The sequence below is a fragment of the Enoplosus armatus genome, chromosome 5 (assembly GCF_043641665.1).
Source record: "Enoplosus armatus isolate fEnoArm2 chromosome 5, fEnoArm2.hap1, whole genome shotgun sequence".
In the NCBI taxonomy this organism is placed as follows: Eukaryota; Metazoa; Chordata; class Actinopteri; order Centrarchiformes; family Enoplosidae; genus Enoplosus; species Enoplosus armatus.
In genome coordinates this window covers 11,646,801-11,664,106 of record NC_092184.1, presented here as the reverse complement: position 1 = coordinate 11,664,106, position 17,306 = coordinate 11,646,801, and the positions used below count along the sequence as shown (strand labels likewise).

The window sequence follows — 17,306 nt, the reverse complement described above, 5'->3', positions numbered from 1 at the left end:
CTCTGCAAACGATGTGGCAGTGATGTATTGATGCTGAAAGGCTACATGTAGCACTTTTAATGCAGTTTTGATTGTTGACATCTTTTTTTTTTTTTCCAATAAAGTGTTCTGGAGTGTTTGATTTTAGCATGACTGATTTATAATCACTTCCATTATTAACACATTAATACTCATGCAAACAACCCATATACAGAGGAGGAAAATGGAAATAGTTCCCAGTTAGGTTGCCAATAAAAAAGCTGATTGCTTTTATGAAAGCTGAGATTTTATTTGGAGTGTGATCAGCAAATATAATTTGCAAAGTGACATTTCAATACACAACCCAGAATACAGACCCCATATATTTTTATCTGTGGTAGGACACACAGCATGTAGCCATTTTACATACTACAAAACACACAGTAAGGTAATAATACAGTAACCATGAAGATAAATAAGATCTGAAAGGCCACTTTAGGGACACAGATGCTAAGAGAGCTTGTTTGTGATGTAGAGGTGAGATTTACAGTAGAACAATATTAGCACTGAAGTTGTTTCAAACAATGGAAAAAAATAATCCAAACCTCTTGACAAAATGAGTGAAATTATTGTAAAGAGCAGCTTTTTATAGAAAAAGACTAAAACTGTATATCCACACTAGCAGCTCTGCTAGCAGCACCGCTCTGGGGATGGCAATGTCGCTCAGTCCACCACTTTGGTTCAGACTGGAATATCTCAACCACTATTGGATGGATTGCCATGAAATTTCTTACGTTCATGTCCCATAGTAATAGTAATAACTTGGTGATCCCTTGACTTTTCATCTGACGCCACCATCAGGTCAAAATTTCACTTTGTTTTATGACCAAATACCTGCAAAACTAATGACATCGCCGTCAGCTTCAGAACTTTGTTTTGTGCTAATTAGCTAATGTTAGCATGCTAACAGGCTGAACTAAGAAAGCGAACATGGTAAACATTATACCTGCTAAACAACGGCATGTTAGCATTGTCATTGTTAGCAAGCCAATGTTAGCATTTCACTCAAAGCACCGATGTGCCTAATAACAGCCTCACAATCCTGCTAGCATGGCTGTAGACTCTTGTTTCCACAGTGGCGAGGACATGACTCACGCTCAGCTGAACATCGTCAAACATTCTGTACTTTATAAAATGATGCCAACATTAGCATTTAGTTAATGTTAGTGTAATATGCTAATATTTATCATCTCAAAATGTAGCCTGAAATTCAGCCAATACACTTAGAAGAAGTGTTTGACCTGCAGGTGGCACTACATGAAAATTTAGGGGATTGCCAATGTCATTTGGGTTCAGACTCTCTGGACCAGTGTTACACAACAGACTGATGAATCAACATTGCCATCTCTGGAGCCTTGCTGCCAGTTTAGCTAAAAATGAAACAAAAGACTTAATATTGTCCTAAAAAAAACCTACATTTTACTGGCTGGTTTACCCCAAATCCACCTTTAGAAATCCTACAAGGCAGAGGGCATTTCAGGTAACCAGTCACACAGTAACAAACCAGGGAGGACGACCATAACAATATGGTCGTTACTGAAGTCACTTGAAGATCCAGGGAAAAAGATTTATCATGACTCTGTCAGCAGATTTCGGGAAATGATCATCCTCATCACCTCATTTGTACCTTTAGGGGGAACAAAAGTAATTGTTAGCATGAAGACCTTCTTAAAGTATGGAAATTAATAAAATTAAAATCTGATATACCAGACATACAGAGTGAGGTCACTGTTATAAAAGCTCACCCTCTAGGATCTGATGTACTCTGATGTCCCGGACAAACTGCTGCACTGCGTAGTCTTTGAGGTAACCATACCCACCGTGCATCTGCAGAGCCTGGTTGCAGATCTGTTGAGTAGGAACAGGTTACCATACAGAAAAAGTGACACAAAGTGTAAAACGTTTTACAGTTTTTTTGTGTGAAAATAAATACATCCATTACTACTCAGTATTACTCACATCAAAGCACTCATCTGTGGCGAAGAGCTTGGCCATGGAGCAGAGAGAAACGGCATCAGGCCGGTTCTCCTGCAGTGCTGTCGCAGCTTCACGCACCAGAAGGCGAGACGCCACTAACTTGGTGGCCATTTCGGCCAGTTTAAACTGAAGAAACTACACACAGACAGGGAGAGAAGGAAAGATAACTTCTCAGCACCACTGGCAGGACCTCGTGGCTTAATACTTTGGATCTTGGTTCACTGGATCCTCACATGAAAAGACTGTAAAAAATGTGAGCTACTTACCTGGTTGTTGGAGAGTGTCTCTCCAAACTGCTTGCGTACCAACAGATGATCCCTCGCTAGCTGTACGCAGGCATGTGCCGCCCCAAGAGAGCAGGAGGCTGTTGGAAAAATGTTGCTCGTGATTGAGAAACTGCTGATGGTTGACCACATGTCAAGCAAACGGTGAAAACCAGTCGTTCGTCACCTGAATACATTTCCTTTTGCTCTTAAAACAAGAGTATGTAACTTTTTCTAAACAACAGCTGATGTTAGAACAGTAGGTCAGCAGTAGAACAGTGAGGAGAGGAGTCATACAGTTAGCAAACTCACTCTAATGTCAGTTACACAGTTAACACTAGCTGCCATAAGCTACTGGTCATACCAGACCACGTAATGCTGTAGCAGCAAATAAAAAGAAAGGATCTGTTATTTCCTCTTGAAAAGGTTACATAGTCTCGCTTTAATGTCAGCTTCCGAAAGCCATTCTTCACCCCAATATGTACATGAATTGTGCACAAATTTGTTGCCAACAGGCTCATTCTCACCTGCTTAGGCGACTGACTGCCATTTACAAAACAATTTATTTATATCTACAGAAAATCTATATTTCGGTTTAATAATTTTAATTCCCATCATTTTCTCTAGCTATGGGAATAAATGACATATTTCATAACAGAGGGGTGACTGCTTGGATAGTGTTTTCATCCTCACCAATATTAATCCTGCCTCCATTCAGGCCTCTCATGGCGATGCTGAATCCTTGTCCTTCCTCACCGAGCCGGTTGGTCAATGGAACGGCACAATCCTCAAATATCACCGCCCTGGTCGGCTGGGAGTTCCAACCCACCTGGAGAACAGATTGAACAACAGCTCAGTGACTATGACTTAATTCTGCCATCTAGTGGTCACCTGCAACCACCGCAAAGCAAAATAATTAAATCCAACACCAATAAACTCTACCTTCTTTTCTTTTTTGCCAAAACTGAGGCCTGGGGTTCCCTTCTCCACCACCAAACAAGAGATGCCTTTTGGTCCTTTGCCTCCTGTTCTGCACATCACAACGTAGACGTCTGTGTCTCCTCCTCCACTGATGAAGGCCTGGAAAGTCATGAAGAGATAAGACATGTTTCTGGCTCACTGTTGTCTTTTTTTAAAGAAACTACTTACAGTTATATAGTGAGCATAGGCGAGTTTGAAATTACCTTCGAACCATTCAAGATGTAGTGGTCACCTTTCAGCTGTGCAGTGGTCAGAAGTGAAGCAGCATCACTGCCACTGCCTGAAATCAAAGATCACAGGTTCATTGTGTTGTCGATCTTCAACTTAAGTACACACGTGTATAGACAACCAGCACAGATGTAAGATCAATCACTTACATAACAAACTATGAATATGGAATTCTTTTACCTGGTTCAGTGAGACAATAGGAAGCAAACTTTTCCATCGAACAGAGATCAGGACAGAACTTCTCCCTCTGCTCAGTATTGCCAAAGGTGTCGATCATCCAGGCACACATGCTGCAAAGAGAGGAGCATACTGCACATTTGTAGGCAAAGAAAATATACGTTGTAGCTATCATTATAGTAGTGAGTGGTCACAATTTAATTCATGTGCCAGTTTTCACAAGATCAAAAAAGCAAAGTGCCAAATACATCTCACAAAGTGGGAAAAATATGATTTTGGGTCTGAGATTATTTGACAATCATGTTTCAGTAAGGATGAATTACAAACACATCACTGTTTGGACTTATTGATGATGTAACTATATGTATTCTAACAGCCATTCGTTTTTAATCTAAACTACTGAGCCAGCCTCCAGTCAGTTTTTAGCAACAAACAACCAAATAATTCATCTTTGCGTCATGTTTTGCAGGTACATGCCATTATTGTCATCTGAGGGGTTCATACTTGTGGATACTGATGTAAGCCGTGGTGCTGGCACATCCTGTGGACAAGGCCTCAAAGATGACCGACGTGTCCAGCCGAGAAAGACCCGACCCTCCGACATCCGGCTGAACGTAGATCCCACCAAATCCCAACTGGGCTGCCTTTCGCATCGTCTCTACTGGAAACATTTCCTGGGAGAAATATGAACGTATATAACAATAAATTATGCTAAACTATAACTAAGCACATTAGGATAAAATGGATTAAATAGAAAAGGATTATCTAATGTGGAATGTGACAAATCCATATATCAGCATCAGACCTAACCGTATTTATTTATACTGACATATAGGTACTTCACAGTTAGGGATGATGTAGGTGCCTCCTATTGAGCAAATAATTTCAAAATGACTAATAATAGTTCAGTTTTAGGGTGTGAGATTTTAGTCATCTCCAGAGGGGATCTGGATCTGCATCTTGCATTTACAGGGGACATCCTCTGACCAAAGAGTATGAAGCCTACAGTAAGTCTGCTGCCTTGACATCGTCTTACTAACAATATATGCCTTGATCCAACATACCCTCTGGTCCCACTCTGCCATGTGTGGAGCCATTTCATTGGCCGCAAAGTCAAAGGCCACTTTTTGAAACTCCTTCTGTTCATCTGTGAGTCCATGGGCGGCTGTCACCAAAGAGCAGAGAACATACATGCAGCTCATATGGATGAAATTATAAGCAATCACGCACAGATACAGGTGTAGTGTATGCATGATATTGTTAGCAGGATGTAGTAGTAGCAGTAAAATGATTAGACATTTTGACTATTCTTCTGCAACAAGTGCTGTACTAGTGCTCTCACAGCTGCTGAAGAAACTTCAAGCAGCTTCAAGGGGTGTAAAGTAGGAGCAGGAAAGCCTCCAGACAATAAATCATCTAAGTATTAAATAATCCAACTTTTGCTAAAATTCCCACACACATCAAACAACCTGCCTAAGAGGAGGGGCGGTGTTAAGGAGGGGTGTGTAGCTCCCTCGGCGTCCTGACTGGAGGACTGGGAGGAACAAAACTAACCAATAACAGCAAGCTTCATTCATTTAATGCTAAAAGCACTGATTGGACTGTCTGAGTTCATTTTAGGTGGTTTTACCTGGCTGGAGAGCTGTGAAAGTAAATACCGACACCAGCCAGTTAGCTAACAAAGTTGCATTCGTCAGTTAACGTTATGGTCACTGGTGCCTTTCAGATTTTTCTTTCATAACACACAGCTGTCATATAAACTGACGCTAACAGTTCTCGTTTTCTGGGACTTACGGTCGATACTTGAAGCTATTCCTCGTCTCTGTGGGTTTCTGTTGAAAATTAAACGATGGTTCCTGCAGATGCTGGAGCCCAGTCTGGCAATTCTTCTTAGAGGTCCGACAGCCGCCATGTTTACCTCCACGGTGTTGGGTTATGTCACGCAGCCGCTGCTGCTGCTGGGAAATGTAGTTCGTGTGGTGTCGCTTGTTGAAGTCTGTTGTCGAGTGGAATGGGCTCGTTGCTGCCCCTTGTGGTCTTTAAGGGGAAAAACACTGAATACAACTGCGGTTCTGATCAACTGTCAAGTACCAGTCGGTGTTTTCTGTCGTGCGGCCTCAGAGGGGCAGTAATGAGCCCATTACAGTTTGACGCACCGCAATGAGGCAATGAAGACGGCGCACCAGGCAACTTTCTTGGACAAACGACACAAAGGTGAGATTTGTGCTTTATCGGAAGTGTTTTCAAGCAGTATTTTTCAATTTTACAAGAGCCAAGACTTCAAGGCTGAAGACTAAGTGATTGTTTTGGCAAATGTACGTGTGGTTAACCGCCCCACCTCCGTTAAAGAGCGGCGCACAGCCGCTTCCCTGACCTCTTCTATGGGACCTTTCGGGACCGTCACTCAACATTGGATGGGACTGTCTCACATGCAGTTGACGAGACAGTCCCAAACGGGGCTAGTGTTCACCCATGTGCCTTTGCCTGTTGGAGACAGTTGTCACAACACAAACGGAAGTAGCAGATAACTAAATCAAGCGTACCGGTAAATTTGTTGACGTCACGTGTTGTGAGTTTTTCCGCGGGTTTTGATGGCTGACCACCTACCTGGAGCACAGCTTAGCTAAAGGTACGATTTATCAGTGTTTATAGAGGTTATCTACTCACCAGGGCTGCGATATAATCTGTATTACATTCAAACTGTGAGGCATGTTTAGTTTTCATGTGTTGCTCAGGTTTGTGTAGAGTCGTTAAAGCTCAAGCTAGCTAATCTCTGCCATCCATGTCTGATGTTGCTGATGAAGAGGAAGCATTTTCCTCCCAATTTCAAGTGCTCATTTTAAGTGGTGGATGCAAGTTTACAAACCAAGGAAAAAAGAAAAAAATTAAAGTGGAGCATATATTTATATTTCCAAGGTAGTTTATCACCTAGGAAGCCACAGTGAACATTGCTGTTGATAATTGTATTAACGTTACTTAATCAGTTGCCAGTAATCCATCTTAGTTAGTAAACCTAATGCAGTCTAATGCCTCAGCCCTTCAACAAATCCTCCCCTAATGAAGGTTAAAATGTTTAATGCAGTCATATTAAAGAGCACCACAAACTACATCAAGTTGAACACTAAAACAAATGAATATTATAACCTCCATGAAGGTGGGTTTTATTGTGTTAGACTGCATTAGTTTAACTAGATGTAACTCATTTCTGTCAAGTAAACCTGCAACGATTACTTGATCGACACAAAATTAATCAGAAAGTCTTTTGATAATCAAGTAATTGTTATGTAATTTTTAAGAATAAAATGCCAACAATGTCTGACTCCAGCTTCAGTGTTAATATTTACTGGTTTCCTTAATATCTGTGGACTGTTGGTTGGACAAAACAAGACATTTTCATAGACAAAACAATTGATTGAGTAAATAATCAGCAGATTATAAAAGCAGATAATAAAAATAATTCTTAGTTGCAGGTGTTTTTGTAATTTTATGAATTAACAATTGTCAATATGGATCATATTCTCGAACTTTTTTTTGGAAAATTAATTGAGAAAATTTTAAGGGAAAAAATTAGCAGACAGGTGTGTCTTTTTGTGATTGTCTAATCCAGCAAAAGAAATCCCAGATTAATCAAAATACTTCATATGAAAAAACAATATTTCTAATTGATTTTCAACATTGCTCACAGTAGTCTGGTACTCCTAGAGATGTTAAAGGGACAGCTAGCACAGTATGAAATAACATGATGGTAGACCATTTCATATCATCTGAATGTATAGATTGTCACCTAACCCTATTATAGATGATGCTTCATATTTTAAACATGTGTCTTTATAGACTGAGAGATGCCACCAAAGAAAAGGGCCAGAGTGAGTAAAAGAGCAGCAAACTCAGGTAAGAAGATGAAATCAGAGTAAAACTTGTCTGGTGTGCTGTTGTTGTTTTTTTTGTTTGTTTTTTCTAACGATTATTGACTCAACAACACAGGCAAAGATGATGGTGAAACAGTCTCTTCTGCAAAGGGAACAGCTGGCAGTAAAAGGAAAGCTGCAGCTTCTGTTGAGTCTGGAAAAGCTAAGCAGAGCTCAGAGTCAGCTGGTTCTCCGCAGTACTGCCGCTGGCTGATGAAGTCTGAGCCCGAGAGCCGCTTCGAGAATGGAAACGATGTGAAGGTACAGAACAGCGGCGGCGGCTTCATCAACGCAGTCTGTTGCTTTTGGGGGGGGGGGTGAGTGGGCTGCACTCGTCTGATACATCTGGTTCATTCTGCAGTTCGGGATCGAGGATCTGAAGGCTCTGCCTGATCAGACCGACTGCTGGGATGGCGTCCGCAATTATCAGGTAGAGCCCCAAAACTGGATGTGATGAAAATATGTTTACCTGAAATAAGGCCCCAGCACAACACCACTCTGAAAAGGGCTTTTTGTCATTTTAATGTCACCAGCCTTCTCTCTGTGGGGATGTTCCTCTAAATTATCCATCATCTGCAGGCACGCAACTTCATGAGGCAAATGAAAGAGGGGCAAGTGGCTTTCTTTTACCACAGCAACTGCAAGGAGCCAGGGATAGCAGGACTCATGAAAGTAATAAGCAACTCTCTTTCTCTGCTAATATTTTAATGATTTTAAACAAAGCCACAGACCGCCACAATAATCAGCTGTACTTCCTTTTCTAGATTGTGAAGGAGGCGTATGTGGACCACACTCAGTTTGATAAGAAAGACGTCCATTTTGATGCAACCAGTAAACCAGACAACCCCAAGTGGAGCATGGTAAACTAATGCAGGGATTAAAAGCACAACTACTGATTACAGTTGAGCATAAAGGGTGATGTTGTTTTCTTCTCTCTCAGGTAGACGTCCAGTATCAGAGGATGATGAAGCGTTTTCTTCCTCTGTCCGAGCTGAAGAAGTACCACCTGCAGCATCGCGCCAAAGGAGGGCCTCTGAAGGACATGGCGCTTTTTACAAGGGCCAGGCTCTCTGTGCAACCCCTAACCACAGGTGAGTAAAGTGTTGTTTAGCCAGAGGAGCGTGTTACTGCTATGTTGTTTTAGTGTCTTCTTTCAGTATATGGTGGTGGGCTAGTTGTTCTGCTTTCTCTCTGCAGAGGAGTTTGACTTCGTCCTGAGTTTGGAGGATGAAGAGGCTTTGTGAGGATTTGGACCACATGACGAAGCAGCAACCTACTTAACAGTACTGTCATGTTTTTTTTTCTTGTTCATATATACTATTAAATGTGTTTTTGTCAAGTTACGGCTCACATCCAGTTTTTACCTGTACCTCTGAACGAGCTTGTTTCAGCCGCTGCTTATGAAATGTTGAAACTGCAGGATCTGGATACAAAACAGCAGCAAGTATAATTGATATGAGTATGAATATGAATGTGGATTAGGACTGCCGTTTGCCCTCAGAACAGCTTCGGGGCTTGTTTTATTACCGTTAGTCAACTTGCAATTTGTGTATAGCAGCATAAGAGACCATTCTTCACGATGCCTGACGTCCACATAAAAATGACTTCACATTCTGCACTCCATAAATTTCCATAATGAGGTCCACTGCTGTCGGTGATGATGAAGTGAATGGGAAGATAAAAGGTGTTTGACATCATGCAGAACTGTGTATGGGAGTATTATTATCTGGAACCCCACAGTACTTGTCCTATAAATTCTTCCTCTTTTGTGGCCATTATTGATACCAACGATCAGAATTAATGACTGAGAGCACGACCATCTAACCAGGGCTTCTTATTTTTCAATCACTGACAATTGAGCTGTGGACTGGCTGACCAAATAATTTCCTCTGTTTCCATTGCTGTTAATTATTAAATTAAAGAATAATACAGTCACACTCAGGTAGTGTCGTCGCACAGATTTAACGTGCTGTTGATCGTAAAAGGTGCTGATGACAGAGCGGTTACCTCGTGCACTGACTGAACTTTAAAATTCAGGATATTGTGACAGGAAGTGACGAGACTGCATCAAGCTGTAGCCTATGAAATTAAATGATTATTATTCAGCTGTTTTGCTTGAAATTCAATTTGCAATCATCGAGAACTGAGAAAGAAACATAAATATTCACATTTGAGACGCACTTTTGCTTAAAAAAAGTTAAAACGATTGATTATAACAATAGCTGCAGATTTTCTGTCTACTGACTAATCGATTAATCGTTTCAGCAGAAGTTCGAAGCATGAGCAGTTCAGGAACCGATCACTCGGCTCCTTTGACACCCTGAGGATCCGTCTGTATTAGAAAAATCAGAAAAATGTACATTAGCTGTTCAAAGCTGTCACATAGAATGACTCAATGACAACACAACTCACCCATGTACTGTATGCAGCAGGGTTTCCATTATTTTGTCCACCCAGTCTGTTCAGGTCACAAACACTTTCACTCATTTCTGCAATACAACCAAGCCTGAACTTTTTTTTTTTTCCGTTTGGCATCAATTTATTTCAGTTTTGGGGACAAGGAATAATTGATTAGCATTTTGCAAAAGATAGATAGTTCTACTGTAACTTTTCTCTGGTTAAAAGACTAAAATTATGTTAGAGGCAGGAGGATTTCATTTGCTTGATACACTTAGGCACAACTTTCAAGTCTCTAATAAAGAGGATACAGAAAACTTCATACTATCAGACCTTAACACAACACCCTTTCCTAACACCACTGGAATGCTGAGGTAAAGCATATGAACATGAAAGGTAATTTTGTGGCACCGTGTACTTTTATAATCAATGTACACAAGCGGAAACAGGATTAAAGGTTTTAGCTGGTCTTATTTACAGATTTAAAAACAATGTGTGGGATAATACTTAAACCCTCTCACTCAAAAAGGAAAAAGTCCAGTTTCCACTATTTTTTTTTCTTTTGTGCAAACACACAAACACAAAGAGAAAAATGTGTTCAGCAAGATATAACAGTGCAAAGTTATCTCAGATTTCTTGACCATACAACAGTGTTAGGAATGCATTCATTAAAAGGTGGAATGTCGGAGATACATTTTGTTGAAAATTCATGTTCAGTTGCGTTAATTAATGAAGAGATTAGAAATCAATTTATCCCCCAAAAAAAGCATTAGAATGTAACCAACATGAAAGAGTTTACACGGTGGACATTGTGACAGGTGGTTAGTTTGATTCCCAGAAAGAAAGAAAACAAAAATAGCATTAATGAGGAAGGGAAAGACCAGCAGCCTGAAGCCACCTTGAATGCCTCATGCAAACTGTTTCACTGTTCACATACTGTATTACTGTATGTCAGCCTCCCTTTTGCCAGCAGCGGCTACAATTAAAACAGCTGCTTCACCAGATGTTGTACAGTTGACGGGTACCTCCACCACTCCGACGCAGGCGAGTCTTGTGAGAGGAGACGGCGAGGGCCGCGTCTCTACCCGCTCTCCTCCTTGGCGGCCTGCTCCAGAGCGCTCTCTGAGGCAGCCGAGCCCTCGAACCTCTGAGAGGCGATGGCGGCCTGGTGAGACATGCTCTTCCTCACCACGTCCCCTTTCCTCCACAGTGTGATTTCCTGCATAGGAGAAGGGTTCGGAGGTTTTTAGACTTTTGATTTTAATGTCGCTGTGTATTTGCTCCTTATCCCATAAAAGCTAAAGACCACGTCAGAAATCCCTCTGTTGCTCGCTCTCCTTTGCTAATAGCAAGAAACTCATACGTGTCATCAAGTAGAGTAGATTACCGTCATCTTGTGTCCCGTCAATCCAGGAACACTTGCAGATGTACAGCTATTTAATTTATTTTGTTCACTTTTATAAAGCTCACACAGCAACACACACAGCAAAATGCATTGCTATACTGTACAGCCCAAGAGTGACACTGACTGCGATTAGTTCTGCTAACAATTACTGTGTAGCAAAGAACTGGCACACAGCTAGTATTTTACTGACACTTTGAATGTTTCTATCTTGTGTTTATTACGTGCAAACACTCAGGAAACCTTTATGAAACCCAGCCAGAGGCCAAGTGATCAGGTTTCCACAGCAGAAATGTGACTGTACTTACAGTGTCAGGACCAGGCATTACATTTACATGGATGTTTCTAAACGTACCGCTAGAAGTAGGGAATATTCAGATTATTATGATACATGTAAACCCACCGACTGAGCCTGAGAGTGACCTGTCTGGCTTTGAGCACCATGTTCACCTGCTGTTTGAAGTAGCGTCTCTCCTCCTCGTCGATCAGCACCAGGTTCAGGTAGTAGCGCACAGAAAACTTCTTGTTGATGTCTCGCATGGTGGGAGTCAGATCATAACCAGCCAGGAATAAACGGATGGGGATGGACTCTCCTGAAATATGAAATGCATTTTGACCGTTTGGATCATATCACAACAGACTGAGTGAGGAGATGCTTCGTGATTGAAATGACTGAATGTGTGTTGTTTACCCCTGACCGGAGCTCCGTCCATGATCTCATACTTGGCGATAGTGTCATTTTCGTGGTATACACTCGGGCCGGTGCCCGTCGTCTCACGTTTGATGATGTCAATCTCCATGTGTCGAATCTTAATCCTCACCAGCAGGAAGTAGATTTTTCCCACAATTACGTCTTTCAGATGGTACCTTTCAGAGGACAAATGAAGCGTAAAATGAGAACGAGGGCTGTAAAGAACAAGACGTTTAGTAACTGAGCACAAACAGAATAGTGGATGCTTCACAATGCAATCGGACAGCATGAAATAACTCCATTACAGCTGAAATGATTACTGTAATCGTCAATTAATGACTATTTTGATAATCGATTATTTCAAGACTCACTAGAACTACAAACTACACCAACACTAGTATTTCTGAAAATCATTTACGGACGCTGTATTTATTTCAATTTGATTTCTTTGCAGGATATGATACTTCCCTCAGTAACTGAATTTGTTTAATCCTTTGATTTATTAATTTTCTTTCTTTAAAAAGGCACATTTAGTTTTGAAAAGTGCCATAAAAATGAAGTTTATTACTTGTGTGTTCACTTTAACAAATTGGGTAAATTAAATTATAATGTCGTCACGTCTTAAACGCTGGCGCGATTAGTTGGTTAAACGATTACTCGATCGAGAGAAAACACTTTTGATAGTCGATTAATTGTTAAAATAATTTGTCAATCAAAATACTAAAACATTCTCTGGTTTCAGCTTCTCAAATGTGAGGTTTTGTTCGTGTTCTCTGTTTTAAATTATTGTAATGATACAGACTTTTTAAACTGGTCAGGCAAAACAAGCAAACTGGAGACCTCATCTTTGTCTCTGTGACATTTTGATGGATATTTTTCCACTACTTTCTGACATTTTGTAGATTAAACAGTCGTTAATCAATAATGAAAAATAACAGTTTGTGCTGCCCTACGAGTCTTACTTGGATTTGTTGTACTCAAACTCAATGTGGAGACAATCCTCAATCCCAACTTCCATTTTAATGGAGGAGTTGAGTTCAGGGTAAGTGCTCAATGTGTGGACCACGATGTCCATCTCTTTACTGATGTCATTTAGTCTTCTGATCACCGTGGCACGTAGAAAATATCTGCAAATGGAACAAACAAGAGACTGAAAACACTTCTGTTTACACATTATCACATCCAACCCATAAAAAGAAAGGGAAGAAATTCTCAGTTTAACCGTCACCAAATGACAAGCAGGTTTATGAGTGACATCCACAGTCACTCATTTCACTGCCTGTAAAGTGGAGTGAATGATCAAACTTACCTTAGCTTGACATTCTGGCCTGTGTAGGACTCGTAAGGTTTCTCAACATGAGTGAACTCAAAGTCGAAGGTCTGCGACTGAGTTATTTCACCCGGTCTGGCAAGATCTTTCACCAGAGAAACGAACTCATGATGGTTTCCTCTGTCGTAATACAGCTCTGGAAAACAAAGATGTTGTCGTCAAAAGCAAAAAAACACTTTAAGATTTAGCAGAATATTTACCCCTGTAATAACAACAAAAATGTTACTGATGTTAACATTATGCATTTATTTTATGATTACCCTTTAACTGTGTCTGTCAGCTATTTGGTGCTGAGCAGGTAGCGTATAGTGGGTTTTTGGAGCTTCTACATTGAAAGCAGCTGCCTGCTGTAGCCAAAAACAACGCTATGAGAGCGGTGAGAGTGAACCACAACAGTAAAGTTGTGAGCCGGACAGCTAAACAATGAGCTGAAACTCAACTATGATGCTCCGTGAAGCCGAGGGGGAGCTGCAGATTCGGGTGATGATTCTCTGTTGCGACCACTTTCACATTGTCACATTGTTTTCACGTTGTCATTTGATACATTGTTATTATAATATAGATTATAGCCGCTTTAAGTTTTATTGTAAACCTCTTCATGGGTAAATCTTGCATACACAGTCTCGTAAGGGACTGTACGAAAATCATTAGGGAGGGGGGGATCAAGAAAAGGGTTAGGGTTATGTGTTTTTTTCCTGTGGCTGAAGGGCGCGTGATCTAAAGTCTTTAGTGATTGAACATTATCTCTTCAGAGTTATTTGTCACTATCCTACAACAGCTCCCACCTTCACTTTATTTAGCATCTTAACAGAAAGTACAACAATAGTAAAGTAAAAATGTCAATGCGTGATATACAGTGACAGTGACAGCTCTTGGTATATTTATAATAATAAAGAATGGCTGGAATATTCTATAAACAGGACGCATCATTTGTTAAATTTGTAAATTTACATTAACACAATAAAGTTTAAACTGGATTACTACCTTAAATTCTGGTGCACTTTCAGTCATTAATAGAAACATGTATTGCACCAATCAACAGTTTTCTATTACTTTGAGATATTGTGGGGAGCGTGTTGCTGTTTTTCTCGTCTCGACATGACAAGGGTCCAATGAAAATATTGATAACTCCGGAGAAGGCCTAGCACCAGTTTGTGCCTCTTATGTATTTCCAATACATTCGAGTCTCAGGGCTAAGTATGCAATTTTTTCTTAATATATTTAGAAATATACATATATATTTGTAAAACCCAGAAGGTTGTTTAACAGACTCTTCTTACTATCTGGATGGAGAAATATTTTTAAATTGGTAGCCGGAAATGACACATCATGCTTAGTTAATACAACATGGGCCAACATTAAAATATAATATCACCTGTTTTGGTATATTGATGTTACTTTCCAATATGAGAATATTTTACAAAAAGAGCAAGGAGATATGACATTTCTATCTCTCTAGATTAGCAAATATAGTTGCATCTTCAGAAACTGATTAGTCTTATTTTTATCATGTAGCATACTGAGTATAACCCAGATGTTTAGAAGAGTCTTTAAGGATCCTGGAAATACCATCAGAAAAAAAGGTAACTGTTGTTAAAAGGTGTATCGTTTTTAGGCAGAATCGGATCCATAGCGCTGTGATACATGAGAGGCCCAATCCAGTGTTATTAATATTTTCTTTGGATAAACAAACAGCAAAACACCCTCTCCACTATAAAAAATGTAATAGCACACTACTGAACTGGTACAATTCATTTTGTGATTAATGACTAAAGGTGCACAAAGAATTCATATATACTAATGTTCAGCCCCACTCAACACTCCAATCATCTGTGTACAGTCCCTAATGTAAATGGCTTTTTGAAAGATGTTTCAGCTTATTGTTATTATTCAATGAAAAGGGGCATCAGCAGAAGCTAGACTGTAGTGTATACATGTACTGTATTGTATGTAAGTTAGTCATTGGTGAACATGTGTATGAATGTGTGACTTGTTATGTTTTACCTACCTATCTGGCCAACAAATTCAATTTTGATCCCTTGGTGCTCCAGCCTCTTCCCGGGGTTCTTCAGTGTGACATTCACCTTTCCACTGACAGTTTCGCCATCATAGAACAGAAAGTATTTGTCTTTCTTTCCATCTTCAGTCTTGTGTTCAGCCTTCTTCCTCGTTTCAGCGTCATTCAGGACTACATCGATTTCTGCACTTTGTCCAAAACTAAAGAAACTCATTGTAACGTTACGTCTGAGCTGTGTAAACTGACTTGTTAGCAAACTAATCCAAAAAGCACTGCTAATGTTTCAAAGTAGAAAACAAACACACAGCAAAGGCCTGCAGGGTGTGCGACCTCGGTTCCCTCTCGGAGCACAAAACACACTATTAAACATGGAAAAAGTCGACGATATTTTACAGAAAACTCCACATTAGCTACATGTCCATGTTACTCATTTCCACCGACGAAGCAAAATAGCGATACGACGGCACAACGAAAACGCACAATAATATGTCCATCAGCAAATTAGCCGTTTATTTTTTTTCTTCTGATGACCTTAATGTCTCCAATAAATAGTCTACACTGACCACAAACTAGTCTGCTTCGTTGGTGGACACAATCCTCACTGTGTGGATATATATATTACATGTTTGTTTTCTGTAAGAAAAGACGGTGAATGTTGTCAAATGATCAGGAAGTACGCCACCTGCATTGGGTTGACTACTTCCGGGTGGGGATTTTCAAAATAACACCCAATAAAGTATTTGGGGCGGTGTTCCAAACCGGAAGTGAAGGATTTTTGTATTCTTTTATTTTCAATAAACACATCAGTATTGTATATTATGTTATGCTTTGAGTTTTCCATCGTCATTTGTGAATAAGTAATACCAGTGGTGAAAACATTTACTGTACTTAAGTACAAATTTTAGAATGCAGTGGTAGAATGTAAAAAAGTAAAAGTCCTGCATTCAAATTTCTACTCAAGTAAATAGCTGTCATACCCTGTCATTATATATGTTATACTATTGGATTGTAATTACTGATGTAGTAGTATGTAAGCAGCTTTACTACTGTAGCTGCCTGAAGTGGAGCTGATTTTTACTTTATATAATGTTGGGTAGTTTAATTTATAATGCACGATACTTCACAAGCTCATCACAGGTATTTGCAGGTATATAACATCTTAATATGCAAAGTAACTAGTAACTATAGCTGTTAAAAAATGAGGTGTGGTACAATAGTTCCCTCTGAAATATAGTTGAGTAGGAGTATAAAGTAGCATTAAATGGAAATATGCAACAACCTCACAATTGCACTCAGGTACAGAACTTTGAGTATGTCCCTTTTCTTCTACTTGTTTACTTCTCTTCCACGCCACTCATCATTTCAGAGGGAAATATTTAAATTTTACTCCACTGCTTATCAGATAGCTGTAGTTTTATTTTTTTAAAGAGAAGATTGAGATAGCTACATACTAAAATATGTTGAACTTACAAGTTTATGCTTCAATAAGTCAAATAATATAATGCCTGAAAGGGCCAGTTCACATAATAAGTGCTTTAACTTTTGATATTTGAAGTAGATTTGCTATATATTCTTACTTCAGTAAAATTTTGAAGGAAGAACTTTTACTTGTATGTTTTACTTGAGTATTTTTACATTGTAGTATTGCTACCTTTACTTGAGTATCTAAATACTTCTACACATGGTGATAACTAAATGCTTTAGTGTGTGCATAAATGTGTTTAAATTGTCATATTTAAGACTATATAGTTGACAAATTACTTTATTTTTCCAGTATCCTATCAAAAAAAAAACACCATTGTATGTTTTTTTTCCCTATTCTTTCTCAAACTCATATTATACAGATGACATCTGACAGGAGACAAAACGATAAAACACATTTCAGTCTGCACAACATTTACAGTTCAAATGTATTTA

The 17,306-nt window shown here is 39.6% G+C and overlaps 3 protein-coding genes across 4 annotated transcripts; 1 reads left to right on the top strand and 2 right to left on the bottom strand.

The window, feature by feature from the left end:
* Positions 1 to 1,212: 1,212 nt before the first annotated feature.
* acad8 (acyl-CoA dehydrogenase family, member 8) lies at positions 1,213 to 5,556 on the bottom strand. The gene is made up of 11 exons (XM_070906326.1): positions 5,439 to 5,556; positions 4,709 to 4,809; positions 4,149 to 4,318; positions 3,648 to 3,757; positions 3,443 to 3,519; positions 3,201 to 3,338; positions 2,952 to 3,087; positions 2,262 to 2,359; positions 1,978 to 2,130; positions 1,764 to 1,866; positions 1,213 to 1,645 (listed from the first exon to the last, which is right to left on the bottom strand). Exons 1-11 carry the CDS (start codon positions 5,554 to 5,556, stop codon positions 1,590 to 1,592), a joined length of 1,260 nt encoding a protein of 419 aa, XP_070762427.1. The 3' UTR covers positions 1,213 to 1,589.
* A 228-nt stretch (positions 5,557 to 5,784) lies between these two features.
* On the top strand, positions 5,785 to 8,891 carry thyn1 (thymocyte nuclear protein 1). 2 transcript variants are annotated; one of them, XM_070906297.1, is made up of 8 exons: positions 5,785 to 5,858; positions 7,479 to 7,535; positions 7,629 to 7,813; positions 7,914 to 7,982; positions 8,132 to 8,224; positions 8,317 to 8,412; positions 8,493 to 8,643; positions 8,750 to 8,891. In XM_070906297.1, exons 2-8 carry the CDS (start codon positions 7,487 to 7,489, stop codon positions 8,794 to 8,796), a joined length of 690 nt encoding a protein of 229 aa, XP_070762398.1. In that variant the 5' UTR covers positions 5,785 to 5,858; positions 7,479 to 7,486; the 3' UTR covers positions 8,797 to 8,891. The 2 variants fall into 2 exon arrangements, with proteins under 2 accessions (XP_070762398.1, XP_070762399.1); XM_070906298.1 differs by lacking the exon at positions 5,785 to 5,858 and adding an exon at positions 6,263 to 6,273.
* Positions 8,892 to 10,910: 2,019 nt separating this feature from the next.
* On the bottom strand, positions 10,911 to 16,018 carry LOC139285083 (vacuolar protein sorting-associated protein 26B-like). The gene is made up of 6 exons (XM_070905528.1): positions 15,381 to 16,018; positions 13,352 to 13,508; positions 13,005 to 13,169; positions 12,043 to 12,218; positions 11,802 to 11,944; positions 10,911 to 11,168 (listed from the first exon to the last, which is right to left on the bottom strand). The coding sequence occupies exons 1-6, from the start codon at positions 15,601 to 15,603 to the stop codon at positions 11,031 to 11,033; spliced, it is 1,002 nt and encodes a 333-aa protein (XP_070761629.1). The 5' UTR covers positions 15,604 to 16,018; the 3' UTR covers positions 10,911 to 11,030.
* Between the last annotated feature and the right edge of the window lie 1,288 nt (positions 16,019 to 17,306).